The 18427-nt window shown below is 41.2% G+C and overlaps 1 protein-coding gene across 2 annotated transcripts in view; it reads right to left on the bottom strand.

The window, feature by feature from the left end:
* Positions 1-18427, bottom strand: part of COPA (COPI coat complex subunit alpha) — a 53604-nt gene that overhangs the window by 10607 nt on the left and 24570 nt on the right. Inside the window, exons 9-17 of one of the 2 annotated variants that reach the window (XM_033198470.1) lie at positions 14480-14615; positions 13558-13640; positions 12060-12210; positions 10701-10767; positions 9624-9699; positions 7703-7785; positions 6896-7035; positions 6235-6320; positions 5980-6145 (exon numbers count right to left, since the gene is read on the bottom strand). In XM_033198470.1, the coding sequence (XP_033054361.1) occupies positions 5980-6145; positions 6235-6320; positions 6896-7035; positions 7703-7785; positions 9624-9699; positions 10701-10767; positions 12060-12210; positions 13558-13640; positions 14480-14615 (988 nt within the window). The remainder of the gene's footprint in view (positions 1-5979; positions 6146-6234; positions 6321-6895; positions 7036-7702; positions 7786-9623; positions 9700-10700; positions 10768-12059; positions 12211-13557; positions 13641-14479; positions 14616-18427) is intronic. The other variant, XM_033198471.1, reaches the window with a different exon arrangement.

Below are 18427 nucleotides of genomic sequence, written 5' to 3'. Positions count from 1 at the left end.
TCGCCCAGGCTGGAGTGCAGCGGCACGATCTCGGCTCACTGCAAGCTCTGCCTCCTGTCACGCCATTCTCCTGCCTCAGCCTCCCGAGTAGCTGGGACTCCAGGTGCCCGCCACCACGCCGGGCTAATTTTTTGTATTTTTAGTAGAGACGGGGTTTCACCGTTTAGCCAGGATGGTCTCGATCTCCTGACCTGGTGATCCACCTGCCTCAGCCTCCCAACGTGCCGGGATTACAGGTGTGAGCCACCGTGCCCAGTCTAATAGAAAGTATTTTGAACTAAATAATAATAAATAGATTGCAAATTGAAGTTTGTCAATATAGCTAATGCAACACTTGACAAACAATTTATAGACTGTATTAAAAGAAATACTAAAAATTATTGGGTTCTACATGCATATATTAGGAGAAACTAAAAATTAACAAGCACTCATCTCAAAAATGTTACTGTTCTTTTTAAACCAAAGAAAGTACTTAGAAGAAAATAATAAAGCCAATAGTAGAAATTAAATAGAAAACAAAAATACAATAGAGAAGTTCAATAAAGGCAAAACTTGAATAAAACTGATAAGCCTCTCATGAGGGCAATTCAGAGAAAAGAAAATAGTATGAATGAAAAAGGGGATATCACTACAGATCGTGCAGAATAAAGATGTAACTTTTTAAGAGAATCAAACTGGCCAGGCACAGTGGCTCACACCTGTAATCCCAGCACTTTGGGAGGCTGAGGCGGCTAGATCACATGAGGCCAGGAGTTCAAGACCAGCCTGGCCAACATGGTGAAACCCCGTCTCTACTAAACATACAAAAATTAGCCAGGCGTGGTGGTGCATGTTAATCCCAGTTACTCGGGAGGCTGAGTCAGAAGAATCACTTGAACTTAGGAGACGGAGGTTGAAGTGAGTCGAGGTTGCACCACTGCACTCCAGCCTGGGTAACAAAGTAAGACTCCAACTCAAAATAAATAAATAGATAGATAGATAGATAGATAGATAGATAGAGAGATAGATCGAAGGATCAAATTATTTGCCAAAGCTGACTCAAAAATAAATAGAAAACACCTATAGTCCTGTAATAGCTAAATAATCTGAATCAAATTTTTAAAGTTCTCCCATAGAGAATATGACTTCAAGGGCAAATTCTAACCAACATTCAAGGACGAATTAGTTCCAATCTTATGCAAACTCATTGAGGGAACAGAAAAAGATACATTATTTGCTTACTTTATGAAATTCACATAACCTTGATACTAAAACCTAACAAAGACAGAAAGAAAAGGGAAAATTACAGGTAATCTCACTTATAAATATGTGAAAACATCAGCAAAATATTAGCAACCTAAAGCTAGCAATATTTGAAAAGGGTAAAAATATCAAGACCAAGTTACATTTATATCAGGAATATAATGTTGATTTAACATAAAAAAATCAGCTGGGCACAGTGGCTCATGCCTGTAATCCTGGCACTTGGGAGGCTGAGGCAGGCGGATCACCTGAGGTCAGGAGTTCAAGACCAACCTGACCAACATGGCGAAACCTCGTCTCTATTAAAAATTCAAAATTAGCCAAGCGTAATTGCTCACACCTATAATCCCAGCTACCTGGGAGACTGACACACAAGAATTGCTTGAACCCGGGAGGTGGAGGTTGCAGTGAGCTGAGATCACGCCACTGCACTCTACCCTGGAGTGAGACTCTGTCTCAAAAAAAAAAAATAAAAAATAAAAAAAAAATCAATTTAATTCACTACATTAATCAATGAAAGGAGAAAAATTGTATGACTACCTCAATGCAGACTGAGCATCCCCAACAGGAAATCTGAAATGCTCCAAAATCCAAAACTGAGCATTGAAATGACACTCAAAGGAAATGTTCATTGGAGCAGTTTGGACTTCAGATTTTTGGATGTGGAATAATGTTCAATCAGTAACGCAAATACTCCAAAATCAGAAAAAAATCGGAAATATAAAATACTTCTGGTTTCAAGCATGTCAGGTAAGAGATACTCAACCCGTATATGTAGAAAAGTTATCTAATAAAATTTAACATTTGGACCAGGCATGGTGGCTCATGCCTGTAATCTCAGCACTCTGGGAGGCCACGGCAGGCCGACTGCTTGAGCCTAGGAGTTCAAGACCAGACTGAGCAACACGGTGAAACCCCATCACTACAAAAAATACAAAAATGAGCTGGGCATGGTGGCATATGCCTGTAGTCCCAGCTATTTGGGAGGCTGAGCTGGGAGGATAACTTGAGCCCAGGAGGCAGAGGTTGCAGTGAGCCAAGATTATGCCACTACACAACGGGAAAAAGAGTGAGACTCTCTGCCAAAAATAAATAGTTAAATTACATTAAATTAATAAATATATATAAATAAATAAATTCAACATTCATTCAAGGTAAAAAAAAAAAAAAACAAAAACTCTTAGCAAAAAGAAATAGCAAAATTCCTTCACAGGAAAGGGATATACATTTAAAAAAATCTACTGTAAGCTCACATAATTCTAACACACTGAAAGTTCGCCCTTTAAGTTAGGAATAAGACAAGAATGTTTGCTGTCATTATGTTAACTCAACATTGCTGGAGATCCTAGTCAGTGCAGTAAGACAAGAAAAATATAGTAATATATAAGTACTTGAAAGAGAAACTAAATTGTCGTTACCCACAGATACTATGATTATTTGTAAAGGAAATATAAATCCTAGAATTGATAAGAGTCTAGCAAGATTCCTTAAAATAAAATCAATTTTAAATTGATTTTGTTGTATTTAAATTGAATTAACTGTATTTCTAAATATCAACAAAATTAGAAAATTAAAATTTTAAATAGATATCCATTTACAAACAGAATTTTAAAACCGTCAAGTGTCTAATAAATCTAACCAAAGAGATGCAAGATCTCTATAGAGAAAACTATAAAACTTTATTGAAGGATGTTTCAGAAGACCTAAATGAATGAAGAGCTGCTATACCAAGTTCACAGATTAGGAAATTGAACACTGTAAGGACTGTAAAGATGATGGTTATCCCCCAACAGATACAGAGATTCCATGCAATTCCAAATGAAATGACAAATGTTTTTGTGTGCAATTTCACAAGTTACTTTTGTTTTTTTTTTGAAACGGAGTCTTGTTCTGTCACCCAGGCTGGAGTGCAGTGGAGCGATCTCAGCTCACTGCAACCTCAGCCTCCCAGGTTCACGCCATTCTCCTGCCTCAGCCTCCTGAGTAGCTGGGACTACAGGCGCCTGCCACCACGCCCAGCTAATTTTCTGTATTTTTAGTAGAGATGGGGTTTCCCCGTGTTAGCCAGGATGGTCTCGATCTCCTCACCTCATGATCCGCCCACCTCGGCCTCCCAAAGTGCTGGGAGTACAGGCTTGAGCCACGGTGCCCGGCCAAGAATTTCACAAGTTACTTTAAAAACTTATGTGAAGGTCCGAGCCTGGTGGCTGATGCCTGTAATCCCAGCACTTTGGTAAGCCAATGTGGGAGGATGGCTTGAGGTCAGGAGTTTGAGACCAGCCTGGCCAATATGGTGAAACCCCATCTCTACTCAAAATACAAATATTAGCTGGGTGTGGTGGCATGCACATATAAGGCAGGAGCATCTGGGGAGGTAGGACAATCACTTGAACCTGGGAGGCAGAGGTTGCAATGAGCCAAGATTATGCCACTGTACTCCAGCCTGGGCAACAGAGTGAGACTCCATCTCAAAACAACAACAATAACAATGACAACAAAACTTATGTGAAAGGGCATAATTTACTTGAAAATACCCTAAAAACTTTTAAAAAATAAACAAAATAGCATCAGAGTAAGTGTTGTATCAGATGTGAAGATTTATCATAAAGCTACATTATTTAAGACAGTGTGGAATTAGAGCAGAGATAGACCACAGATCCTTGCATTTTTGAAAACATGATTTATGTATGACAAAGATGAGACTGCAGAACAATGGAGAAAGAATGGTCTTTTCAATAATGCTGCTGAGGAATTGAGTGTCCTTATGGAAAAAGTGGGATTAAGCTTTCTATACCTCACAGCATACATAACAATCAATGTCAGGTAGATTATAGACCTAGATATAAAAAGCACAGTTACAATGTTTTTACAAAAGAATACAGCAGAATAGCTTTATGATTTGGGAGTCAATAAAGATCTTTAAAATAGGATGAAACCTAATAGCCATAAAAAATAAAGATTCATAAACTTAACTACATTTTAAGACTGTCTGTTCATTAAAGGATACCATAAGGAAAATCAGAAGACATGCTACAAAAGAGGAGATACTGATAATTGCAACATGTAGCCCTGACAAAGGACAGACATCCAAAAAAGAAAGATAATGTAAGACAGATTAAAGATTTGAACAGAATTCATATGAGGAAATCCTACTGGATGGCCAGATGAAAAGGTGCTCAATCTCATTAGGAAACAGAGAACAGCAAAACAAAATTACAAGGAGATACCATTACACATCCATCAGATGAACAAAAATAAGTCTCACCAAATCAAGTGTTGGTCAAGAAGGCAAGAAAGGAAATTTTTTCTTTCTTTTTTCTTTGAGACGGAGTTTCGCTCTTGTTGCCCAGGCTGGAGTGCAAGGGCACGATCATGGCTCACTGCAACCTTTGCCTCCTGGGTTCAAGTGATTCTCCTGCGTCAGCATCTGGAGTAGCTGGGATTACAGGCACCCACCACCACGCCCAGCTAATTTTTTTGTATTTTTAGTAGAGACAGGGTTTCTCCATGTTGGTCGGGCTGGTCTTGAACTCCTGACCTCTGGTGATCCACCCGCCTCGGCCTCCCAAAGTGCTGGGACACAGGAGTGAGCCACCGCACCCGACCCAAAAGGAAATTTTTATACCAAGCTGAGGGGCATGCAAATTGGTACAACCACTTTGAAAAGCAGTTTCACAACTGGGCACAGTGGCTCACAGCTGGGTGCAGTGGCTCACACCTGTAATCCCAGCACTTTGGGAGGCCAAGGCAGGCAGATCACAAGGTCAAGAGTTCACGACCAGCGTGGTCAACATGGTGAAACCCCCGTCTCTACTAAAAATACAAAATTTAGCTGGGCGTGGTGGTGCGTGCCTGTAATCCCAGCTACTTGGGAGGCTGAGGTAGGAGAATCACTTGAACCTAGGAGGCGGAGGTTGCAGTGAGCCGAGACCACACTACTGCACTCCAGCCTGGGCAAGATTCCATTTCAGAAAAAAACAGAAAAGCAGTTTCACATTGCCTAATAAATGTGAAGATATGCATACTCTATGGCCAAGCAATTCTATTCCGAGGATACACTCTAGAGAAATGTATGTACATGTACACCAGAAAACAGGTAAAAGAATGTTAAGCATTGTTCACACAAGCCAAAAACTAGAATTCACTCAAATATTCTTTAAAAGAGTAGAACTGACAAACTGTGGTATAATCATACAATTATATAAAAATGAAAATAAATACATTGGAGCTACAAGATGGATGAATCTTACAAAATATTGAGCAAAATATGAAATAATATATTCAGTATGGTTTCATTTATATGAAGGCAAAACCAGGCAAAACTAAATCATATCAAGAAACACAGGGCAGTAAAATTACAAAGAAAAGCAAGGAAGAAATTACTGTAAAAACTAGAATGTTATTTTTGGTGGAAACAGGGTGGGTTGTGACCACATGGCAAAGGGCTTCTGGGGTGCCAGCACTGTTCTGTTTTTTGACTTGGGGGGTAGTTATGTTGATGTTCACTACATAACTTGTTATTCTATATCTTTTTTATGTAATTGTCTACATTTGTTTTAGAGTTCTCAATTTTTAAAAAGTTGAAAAAAGAATGTTCTAATGCCCTTTGCGCATATATACCAGGTAAAGACTTTTCCATGAAGGAAGTTCATGGAGGACTTCAGTTACATCTCAAGACAGGACAGTGATTTCAGGAAGCTGCCTTCTCCCATTCTGTATCCCAGATAATTAACTTACCCAGTGGTGACAGCATATTTGATGTGGTTGCTTGTGGTATAGATAAATACCCCACTCTCATCCCAGGCCCCACTCTTGACACGAATGTTCTCATGAATGTTACATAAAGCATCCAGTTTGCGGTTACAGATCACAATGGCTGTAAGAGGCAAAGGGCATGAGTGTTCTGTTGGATAGGGTAAGTGCCGTAGACTGGCAGGAATGGGTGTGGGAGGGACTGGTCTCTAAATCAGGGTGGATATAATGAAGACTCACCGTGTTTGGCTAGTAGTGCCACATGTGACATGTCTGCTGACCAGATAACATATTTCACTTTAGAAATCTTCACAGATGCCAGAGACCTGAGATAGACAGAGATGTGCAAACATGAATGGATCTATTTCCCTTGTCTCAGGCTATGATCTACATTAATTGCACCCTCTAATTAATGTAAACCCCAATTTCTTAATGCAATACTAATTACACAAAATAATGTAATTTCTACATAGTAGCTCAGTGACTTAAACATTTTGGCTCACACTGTTCACTTTCCCCCTCCTCAACCCCCTCTCCCTCATTTCCTTGTATTATTAGGGAATCTGTGTATGTCTATTTTCACCACTGGACTGTAAGCTCCTTTAAATATAGGAACTATGTTATTAATCTCTGTGTCTCTCTCGTTCTAAGCCCTGAGAACACGCTTTGTTCAGGTAAGTACTGTAAAAACAGATAAATAACCAAGACTCTCACTGTAATGCTAGTGTGGACGTGCAGGATGGAGAGTGATCACAGAAAGGAAAAGTTACTACAAAGTGTCTTGGAGCACAAGAAGTGGCCAAGCAACAAGACAAACTCACTTGGGGAAAAAGGTTCCCACTAAAGATGTCCACTCTCCCCAACTACATGGCTGTCTGCTCAGGGGCACCTGATATGTTACCGCTTCTGCTGTACGTCAAAGAGTGTGATAGAGTCCGCATCTCGAAGCAGGAGATTGCCTGTGCCAGCATAGAAGATCTCATCACAGTTGGGCACCTGTACCTTTTTGGTGATCTCATTCTTCAGATTCTTGATCAGAAGCTGCAATAAGTATTAAAGATGGGGTTAAGAGAAGAAGTGTGTATAGATGATGATGACAACTGATGATGTCTCTCAGCAATTGTTCCTCAGCGTCAATTAACAAGTATTTTTTGTCCTGTCCATGTCAATGACCACTGCAGACAGACCACGCCAACCAAGATCTTCTCTAAGGGCCTTAATACATATTCTTTCTCCTCCAACTAAAATATACTGAGAAGTCCCAACTAAAGTCTGAATTCCTTAATGAACAACAGAGAGAAAACAGTGTTTCTGGGGCTTAAATTTTGTTAAATATTTTCTTCAGAGTGCTTTATCTTGTGCTGGACCTATTACATTTCAAGTAACAATGGAGACAGCAGAACGAGAAGGGAAATTTCCTCATCCAGCCCATTCACTTCAGATTTGATGCATTTTGGGCTCCTGTAGTCAACAGTGACTTTAGCTTGGTTCTTAAACCCAGAGCCACAGCAATCAACCCAATCAAATCAGTTTTAATGCCTTTCCCCCAAGAGGGTTTAGTGTAGGGCTAGAGACAGAGGTATAGCCAATATGAGAATCACAGCTGCTCGGGGGGAAGAATAGAAAAAACAATGGTCTTTATTTTGCAATACACAGGCCGCTGCCACCACACTCCCCAAATTAGTTTCCGCTTTTAGTCTTAACTCACCGAATGCATCCGATCTAGGACAGCAAACCGATTTCGAGCGACCCAAACGGCTGTCAGGCCTGAGGATCGTTTCCCTTCAGGCGCTGAGAAGAACAAAACCAAAGGGTGGGAGCATGTGGTGAGTCACTGGCAGGTGACATAGTCGGGTGCCATGGAGCTGCCAGTCTTGCTGGATGCCATCTTGGCTTTGCCAGTTGAGCTGCTTCCTAATTCAGCCATAACCTGGGGCTATTACTGAGTGACTTTTCCCCACCAGTCCCCTCCAAACACCAACCACCACCCCTGCCAAGCCTCTTTTCTCTAGGCCAAGTGGTTGCATTTCAGCCAACATCATGTACTGGCAGAAGGGCCGCCCATCTTGGGAGACAGCACACTCCATCAAGCTAACGAGCAGGGCCTCCCTGGCCAAGCTGCAGCAAAGCAAGCCTGTGTCATAGGACCCCCTCCCCAGGATGCAGCTGCTCTGCTGCTTTTAACATGCAAATGCACACACTTCCTAGTAGGGCAGGGTGGGACAGAGCACTCCCAACTAAATCTTGACAGGAGAGCTTGGTGCTGGGTGGTATTTAGAACCAAGCTGTTGCTCTGTAAATGTCAACTGACCATTCTTATCAACTTGACGAGAATTAAAAAATGTTTCTCAGTTCAGTGGCTTATTAATTTTGAAATGGACACTCCATTCTCTGGGAAACTTGTAGAAGGATAAACAGAAGGGTGCATCAAAATACTCTTTTACCTATTAGACCAGCAGAAAACTGGAGAGAACATGTTGGCTAGTCTTGCCCCTGGCATCTGGAGTGGCAGGCAATTTATGAAACTAATTATTATCAAAACTAACACTCCCATTTTCCAGGGGCCAGGAATCTGCATTATTCAAGCCTATCACTGTTGCCCACCATTGGGCTGCTCCTTTGTTATTATCTCCCTCAAAAAATGAAGTACACAAAATAAAAGTGGTAATAAAACAAAACAAAATATTTTAAATTCTATTAATTGTAAACACAGATGGAAAAAAAGAAAAAAAGCAAAGGGCTGAGTTGGGAGGTACCAAACCATAAGACTTAGTCAGAAATGGCTTAACTAATTTATAAGGGAGAATTTGACTTATGGATACTAAATACAAATATATTTTCTTCCTCTCATTTAAAAGAGAGGAGATAGATTAGCAACAATAATAACCCAGTGGCACCCAGAAAAGAAACAGAGCTAGTAAATTATTTCTCAGGAAACTGTTGATGGGGTCTAAAATATCATGAAAGTATGCCAGTAAGAGTGGGGATATGCAGAATAAATCTCTGATCTGGTACTAGCTATAAACCCGCTGGAGGAAGTGCACTGAAAGGACCATAGGCAATAGTCAAATCCATTCTGAGAATGTTTTGTCAGCAAGTTCTAATCACAAGGACATCAACAAGGGATGGTGGTGATAGAAGAGGTAGTCAGGAGTCTCAGCTGGATCCTGGGATCCCAGGTGGGGTGTGGGGCTGTTAGCAGCCTCATCTTTTTGACACGCAAAAGGAAGCAAATCGGATCTGGATGTGGATGGGAGAGTATAAATCCCTAGTCCCAGGATGAGGCATTGTAAGATTGGAACCACATTTTTAAATAAATGAAACTACCAGGGTGAAAGTCATATCAACTGACAATAAACTAGGATAACATGCTGTGCTGAAAGAGAAAATGGAGAGTTTCTAATAACCAAATTATAAAATATATATATCTAGCTGGGGTAATAAAATGGAGGAGGAACATGAATATTTCACATCATGGTCGCCGCTGATGCAACTGTCAGCAGCACCTGCCAACAGACATGAGTGATGTGGCCATGGCTTGCGGATGGAATGTGAAAAACTTGAAGAGGAGTTATGATGCGGGTGAGGAGAGCTGGAAGCAGAGTAGGGTAGACAAAAAGAACACCTACCATCAGGATTCTGGGAGTCAGCATCTTTAGGGATGGTGTACAGGTCATAGGTACTATTCTCTAAATTGCTAGCTCTCTGTAAAAGAAAAGGGGAAATTAAAATGTTAGTGAGAAGCACCCAAGATAACAGTTTTCCAGTTTACTCTGACAGAGAAAACAGTTCCATTGCACAGACATCAATCTGAAACCATACTTTTCTTACCCTTCTCCCAGAGGGTATTTGACTGTTTCTACATCTATGAATTATAGGGCTCTTTGCCAAACAACTCAGCACTGATGCCACTTTATTTTCTTTATCTTCCAAAGATGCAGATATTATCTGAATGAAAGTAAGAACTGCTCTCTATTCCACAAATTAGCAGACTAGGACCCTGATATTCTGGTACCCCACCCTGAGGACTCATCAACTGAGTACTCAACCACTGGAAAGAAAAAAAAGACATCAAAGAAAAGACACTATAGGAATGCAAATGTTTATTGGAAAAAGAAGAAAAGAAAAAACATGAAAGAAAACTGTCAGAATATGGGACTGCTAGATATTAAAGAAGAAAAGATTAGACAATACAGCTATATAAGGAAAGACATATAACTTCATTCCTTTTAACTTGGCCACCAGGGCACTAAAATTAGAATGTCTTTTTTTTTTTTTTTTTTCAAATTCTGTTGCAAGAAACAGAGAGGACTCTTTGATGACTCTGAAGCCAACCCCACTGACATGAACTCCCTCTCAAAATCATAGTTCTTCTATTTTCACCCAAAGGAAGGAATCAAGGTAAACATTTTCTTTCCATAGGATATATACAGTCTAAACATTCTCTCAAATTATTTCTAGTGATCTGGGTCATTCATCCTGATGCTCCATTAAGTTCAGCTTTATGAAAGATAGGCAGTTCACAAATGCTCAATATGTTTACAACTGAAACCTACCTGATTTGAGTCTCTGAGTGATCACTGTGTCAGCTCTCACAAACTGACCATTAAATAGTTTTTAAGAAGCCATTAGAGATTCCCTAAGGGCATAAGAAAGAGACCTATGGAAAATGGGGAGAACTTAGGAGAGCTCCACAGGTTACTTACCGTACAAAGCAAGACTGCATTTTCTGCTGGATTGTATGACATATTGAATACTGGAAACTTGGAACCACTAGAGATATATATAGAAAAAGGAAAAAACAGGGAAGACACATAAGAATAGAAGGAAGAAAGGAATCACCCCCACACCTCCTACTTATCCAATCTTTACACTATAGACTCATCACTTTTATAATCAGGAGTAAAATGAATAAATATTGTATTCTCTTCCTTTAAGGCTTGGCAACTTCCCTAGCTCAGCTTTGAACAAACAGTTTTAAAAAGTAAGCCATAGTAGAAGTCAAATTATTCAATAGAAGGTAGGTAGGGTTAGCACTCACTGTAGTGAGTGGGACTGAAATTCCTACACATAATTGCAGTGGACACCACACAGTAACATAATGTGATTTGTCTCTGGCTGGTTTCTCCTGTCCCTTGGAGTGTTCACATAAACCCATTTTTTCATTGTAGTGATGCTAGAGGGCGGTTATCAAAACCTCATGCCAAAGTTTGCCACCATTAATGTTTCAGCATGCTGATGCAGCTGGCTTTTCAAAAGGACAGTTCCTTTTGCCAGGCATCCCAGAGGTTATCATATCTTCAGAATTAAGAGTTTCCGGGGACATATATTCTGGTTCAGAGCTGTGTGCTTTTTGAGGGAAGGCAATGGACAGTTAAAGACAAGAAATGCCAAATAAAGGCAAAAAGTTCTGTTACCAGTTTGGGCCATTCTCTATCAAGAAACTTCCTCTGGCTTGCAAGAGACCCAGCAAATTGTGGCAGAATGATTTTCCATCCACATGGTCACTAGCATTCTCAAGAAGGGAACTACCATTCTACTCATGACCACTTCCTTGCCTCCCTCACTCATTGGGTTTACACTGAGCAGGCTCATCTAATGGGGATTCCATCTGTGACAGAATACGAGATCCAAAACGTCATTTAAAAGAAGAGTCTTGGTCGGGTGCGGTGGCTCACTCCTGCAATCCCAGTACTTTGGGAGGCCGAGGTGGGCAGATCACAAGGTCAAGAGTTCGAGACCAGCCTGATCAACATGGTGAAAACCTATCTCTACTAAAAATAGAAAATTAGTCAGGCGTGGTGGCACATGCCTGTAATCCCAGCTACTCGGGAGGCTGAGGCAGGAGAATCGCTTGAACCCAGGAGGTAGAGGTTGCAGTGAGCCGAGGTCGTGTCACTGCACTCCAGCCTAGGTGATAGAATGAGACTCCGTCTCCAAAATAAATAAATAAATAAATAAATAAATACAAGTAAATAAATAAATAAAAGAAGAGTCTTGTTTGTGGGAGTTGTATCAGGGTGATAGATGAGAGGGTTGGGAGGAAAGAAACAAGTCCGATTTACCTCCGCAGCTGCATCACAGCTACATCTTTGGAGCTGTTGAAATCCAGCTGACGTAAGAATCGGTCCTTGACATAGTGTAGCATATTGCCGTGAACAGCATAGGCTGGCCGTTCCCGTTCCAGCTTAAACACAATCATACCACCATCATGGCCTGGGGGACAGGGAGAAGAGGAGAAAGAATTAAGCTGTAGGCAAGAAAAAAACCTGGAAATTGGAGATACATAAGGATGAAGATTGTATCTGTATGCTATTAATAAAAGACAAGACACCTGAATACATCTCTTATTTGCCTAAATTCTCACAATTCTTGGAATCTCTATTTAAATAGTTCTCTGTGAATCCTTTTCTAATACTATTCACACTGCCCTTTTCTGTGTTCCCCTAATGCTTTGTACAAACCTCCATTATAGTACTTATCATCCTGCACTGTAATCATTTAGGTCTATCATCCACATTATAACATGAATTCCCTGAAGGCAGAAATTATAATTTCTATCCTTCCTCAGTCTCTAGCATATAAAAAGAGTCCGGGCACGGTGGCTCAAGCCTGTAATCCCAGCACTTTGGGAGGCCAAGACGGGTGGATCGTGAGGTCAGCAGATCGAGACCATCCTGGCTAACACGGTGAAACCTCGTCTCTACTAAAAATACAAAAACTAGCCGGGCGAGGTGGCGGGCGCCTGTAGTCCCAGCTACTAGGGAGGCTGAGGCAGGAGAATGGTGTAAACCCGGGAGGCGGAGCTTGCAGTGAGCTGAGATCCGGCCACCGCACTCCAGCCCGGGCGACAGAGCGAGACTCCGCCTCAAAAAAAAAAAGTATTTACTGAAAAAATGAATGTTAGTTTAAAAACCCTTTATGATTCTGTTTTTTAAAATGTTTTGCTCTTTCCCTACTAGCATCATTGTCCCTTAGAGAACCCTTCCACTTTTGTTCTCCTACTGTTTGCTCTCCCCTACTGTTTGCTCTCCAAATATAAACCAGATCATGTCACTTTCCTGCCCAAAACCTTCCAATGGCTTTCCATTTATTCAGAATAAAATATTAAGTTCTAATCATAGCATAGAAGGCAATACATGATCTGGCCTGACCTCACCTATTACTTAGTCCCTTACTCACTGTGCTCCAACTGGCTGGCCTCTTTGGTGTTCCTTAGCATGTGATGGTGACATGCTAAGCACCTCTCACAACACAGTCTCTGCATTTGCTGTTCCCATTGCCTCATACCCTTTCACTTTTCTGAACACCCAATATAAAGCAGTAGTCCCCATACTCATCCATCTCTATCTCCCTTAACTTTAATTTTTCTTCAAAGCATTTTTCACCACACATCATTTTATGTACATATAAAGTGGAGGAAAAAAAGGAGAAAAGCTTCAACTAAGTGGCTCTGAGAGTCCTTCTTCTTGTCATCCTACTATACATTTACTACAGACAAAGCTAATAATCACTTTCAAGTCTTCTATAAAACAAAGAAAAAAGAGAGAAAATGGCCCTTACCTGCTGCAAAGAGGTTAAGGTTAGGGTGAGCAGCTAAGACCCAGAAACGATCATGGTCTCTGCGGAAAGTCTGAACCCCAGTCCTAGAAAAGGTACACAAAGAGAAAAATATTAATTTCCTAGGAATCTTCAGCCCATCCTACACAAGAATATTAAATGGTAAGCCAGCAAGCTGATTAAAATGTAAATCAGGGAGAGTAAACTGCATATCCTAAGTAACAGTAGTCGTGATAAGTTCTACCAAAGAACAAAAAGAGGAGACTTCAAAACTGACCACATTATTATGATATACAGATTTCCCCTTTTCAGCATAATTTTAAGGCTTTCATTTCGCATTTCTTACTTCTCTAGCTACAGAACCGGAGAAAGGGGGAAGAAGAAAAAATGTTTAAATTTAGAGGCAAAAAATAATAAATGTGGAGATTTCTATTTGATGGAAAATTTGTAAATGCTGACTGATCTCTAGGTCTCTTCAAATTTTCATAATATATGATTTGATTTGTCTACATGCTGAAGATGATGAGAGACATAAAGAAGTATTCCAGGCCGGGCGCGGTGGCTCAAGCCTGTAATCCCAGCACTTTGGGAGGCTGAGACGGGCGGATCACAAGGTCAGGAGATCGAGACCATCCTGGCTAACACGGTGAAACCCCATCTCTACTAAAAAATACAAAAAACTAGCCGGGCGAGGTGGCAGGCACCTGTAGTCCCAGCTACTCGGGAGGCTGAGGCAGGAGAATAGCGTGAACCCAGGAGGCGGAGCTTGCAGTGAGCTGAGATCCGGCCACTGCACTCCAGCCTGGGCGACAGAGCGAGACTCTGCCTCAAAAAAAAAAAAAAAAAAAAAAAAAAAGAAGTATTCCAATCTAGTTTTAAAAGAGAGAGTAAGAGAAAGTTCACACAACATTGATGACTACCTTACCGCTTAGACATATCCCAGACTCGAATACTCTTGTCCTCAGAATTGCTGAGGATCAACTCTTGGCGAGGGTGGAAGACGGCACAAGATACATTGTTATAATGGCCCCGGCAGGTATCAACCTCCCATGCTTTTGATTCTGAAGGACAAAAAGAATTAGGTCATCACAATTCCCTACTACTATAACTTTAGGATTTGGAGATATGATATTCTTTTAATCAAGAACTAAGTACTATTACAGAATGCTAAATTTCCAACTTCTTTCTAACATGGCAATCTCCTTCATTTAAGTCTCTTAATCTTTACATGTCTTGGTTCTTTCATTCTGACCCTCTTATTGATTATAACACATCTTCCCTTGGCCGTACATGGTGGCTCACGCCTGTAATCCCAGAACTTTGGGAAGCTAAAGTAGGGGGATCACTTGAGCCTAGGAGTTCGAGATTCGCCTGGGCAACATGGCAAAACTCCACCTCTACAAAAAATACAAAAAGTAGCTGGGTGTGGTGGCACACGTTTGTAGTCCCAGCTACTCAGGAGGCTGAGGGGGAGGATCACCCGAGCCCAGGAGGTCAAGACTGCAGTAAGCCATGAATGCGCCACTGAACTCCAGGGCAAGAGAGCAAGACCCTGTCTCAAAAAAAACAAACACCTCTTTTTCATCATTTGCCATCCCTTTATCCTGTTTTATCTGTCCTGATAACAATTTGTCCTAGCTGCCCTTTTAATTTTTGTTATTTTTTATTTTTTTTCAGGGACCTGCCACTTTAGGAGCTGCCATTTTAGAACAAATATGAGCTCCTTAAGACGGGCCTTATCTGTTTTAGCCACCACTGTATCTCCAGAGCCTTAAACAAAGTCTAGTACAAAGGAGGTACTCAATAAATATTTGTCAAATGAATGGATGAATTCTATGTGTACTCCTCAAAACAAGGGTACCATCACAGGAAAAAAGGGAAAGAAGGAATACTTTCAGTTGCAAAACAGTGGTAGAGAAACAAGTTGGCTTCACTCCCCTCCACAGAAAACCCAAAACAAATATAAAGGGCTGAGATTTTCATCAGCAACAACCCAGACCTCAAATATGACAATGAGACAGTTCCCGGGGCCACAGAAAGATGAAAAAACTCTGAGCAGATGGTAAGAGAATCTGATTTCCACATCTGCAATGCCCCTTCCCCCAACTCATGGTTTCTACACTGCAAAAAGTAAGACTGAGGTGGTCAACTATCTGCCCCATCTTCCCGGGTGCCCTGGCAGGACATCTAATCTTGACTTAACCCATGGGAGGCATCACGACTGCCTGAGAGAGGAAATACCCCTGAGGACAGGCAGAGAGAAAGTGGGGAGGCAGCACTATCATACCCAGCCCCAGAAACGTGCTCTGTTACTTGGCCAAAGGAGATGCCAAGTAGCACTGCGTTGCAGGAAGTATGTTCCACAGGTCCCCCCATACAAGAACCTCTAGCCAGCCTTGACACACAGCTGGGATAATCCCTTTGGGACCTCCCCATTCAGGATAGACAATGCTCGGGTCATTTACTAAAGCCAAGGTGAACCTGGGCTTAAGGTGTCACCTAAAGCCAAAAAGGAGGAAGTGATCGAGCAGTAAAGATTTGCTAAGTAAATATATCCAATAAAAACCAAAGCAAGCCAAACAGAGAAAACTGGAATAAGTAACTAATCTTTCAACACAAAGACATAGGTGTATACCCAAAAGTAACAATAGCAAACACGGAACCATAACCTCCCCACAAGGACAAAGCAAAAATACAATGATTGACCCTAAAATGACAGACATTTCTGATCTCTGACAAAGAATTCAAACCAGTAGTTTAAAGGAAACCCTGTTATCTCCAAGAGATGGCTGAAAAACAATTCAGAAATTTACCAGAGAAGTTTAACAAAGAGATTGAAACAATGAAAATAAATCAAACAGAAATCTTGAAACAGAAACACATTTGCTGAAATGAAGAGCTCATTAGAGACTCTGAATAGCAGACGGGACCAAGTGACCAAGTGGAGGAAAAAAATCAGTGAGCTTGAAGACCGGCTATTGGAAAATTACATAGTCAGGCCAGACGTAGTGGCTTACACCTGTAATCCCAGCACTTTGGGAGGCTGAGGTGGGTGGATCACAAGGTCAGGAGTTCGAGACCAGCCTGGCCAACATGGTGAAACCCTGGTTCTACTAAAAATACCAAAATTGGCTAGGCATGGTGGTGGATGCCTGTAATACCAGCTACTTGGGAGGCTGAGGCAGGAGAATCGCTTGAGCCTCGGAGGTAGAGGTTGCAGTGAGCTGAGATTGCACCATTGCACTCCAGCCTGGGCAACAGAGCAAGGTTGTCTCAAAAAAAGAAAAAAAAAGGCCGGGCGCGGTGGCTCAAGCCTGTAATCCCAGCACTCTGGGAGGCCGAGACGGGCGGATCACAAGGTCAGGAGATCGAGACCATCCTGGCTCACCCGGTGAAACCCCGTCTCTACTAAAAAAATATAAAAAAAAAACTAGCCGGGCGAGGTGGTGGGCGCTTGTAGTCCCAGCTACTCGGGAGGCTGAGGCAGGAGAATGGCGTAAACCCAGGAGGCGGAGCTTGCAATGAGCTGAGATCGGGCCACTGCGCTCCAGCCTGGGCGACAGAGTGAGACTCCGTCTCAAAAAAAAAAAAAAAAAGAAGTCGGTGGAGAAAAAAAAAAAGAAGAATGAAAAGGAACAAAGACCACCTACAAGACTACAAGAAACAGAAAATTGCCTCAAAAGACCAAATTTAAGAACGATTGGCCGGCGTGGTGGCTCATGCCTGTAATCACAGCACTTTGGGAGGCTGATGTGGGCGGATCACCTGAGGTCAGGAGTTTGCAACCAGCCTGACCAACATGGAGAAACTCCATCTCTGCTAAAAATACAAAATTAGCTGGGTATGGTGGCGCATGCCTATAATCCCAGCTACTCAGGAGGCTTAGGCAGAAGAATCACTTGAACCCAGGAGGCGGAGGTTGTGGTGAGCCGAGATCGCACCATTGCACTCCAGCCTGGCCAACAAGAGAGAAACTCTGTTTCAAAAAAAAAAAAAAAGAATGATTGGTTTTCAAGAGGGAGCTAAGCAAGAGCAAGGGTAGAAAGCTTATTCAAAAAAAAAAAAAAAAATCACAGAAAATTTTCCAAAACTTCAGAAGAAAGAAATACCCAGGTACAGGAAGGCCTGAGAACACCAAACAGGTCCAACCTAAATAAGACTACCCTAAGGCACATAAAAGTCAAACTCTCAAAAGTCAAGGACAAAGAAAGGATCCTAAAATAAACAAGAGAAAAGAAGCAAAGAACACATAAAGGAGCTCCGATTGTCTGGCAATAGATGTTCCTATGCAAACCATACAGGCCGAGAGAGAGGAATGACATTTTCAGTGTTCAAAGAAAAAACCCGACATGTAAGAATACTGTACCCAGCAAGATTATTTTATTTTCCAAATATGAAGGATAGTCTTTCCCAGACAAACAAAAGGTGAGAGAATTTACCACCACCAGACTCATCTTACAGTAAGTATTAAAAGTAGTTCTTCGATCTGAAAGAAAAAAACACTAACGTGCAAAAAGAAAACTTTTCAAGATATAAAACTCAAGATGTAAAATTAAGTTCACAGACAAACCCAGAATACTACATTACTGTAATGGTGGTGTGCAATCCACTTATAACTTTACTATGAAGCCCAAAAGACAAATCTATCAAAAGCAATAATAGCTATAGCAACATGTTAAGAGATAGTCAAAAATGCAGGAGCAGAAATGGAGTTAAATGTATAATTCCTGAGTGTGTTTTTGCCTTTGTTTTTGTTCTTGTTTGTGATATAAAATAAGCTGTCATCTCTTTAAAATACCTTATTCTATCTATAAGATTTTTTTTTGTGAATCTCATAGTAATTACAGCACAAAAACCTATAATATACTTACTA

This window comes from Trachypithecus francoisi, unplaced genomic scaffold (assembly GCF_009764315.1).
Source record: "Trachypithecus francoisi isolate TF-2019V2 unplaced genomic scaffold, Tfra_2.0 Lachesis_group5, whole genome shotgun sequence".
NCBI lineage: Eukaryota > Metazoa > Chordata > Mammalia > Primates > Cercopithecidae > Trachypithecus > Trachypithecus francoisi.
Note: the sequence above shows the minus strand (reverse complement) of the source record. Positions and strands in the feature narration are given on the sequence as shown.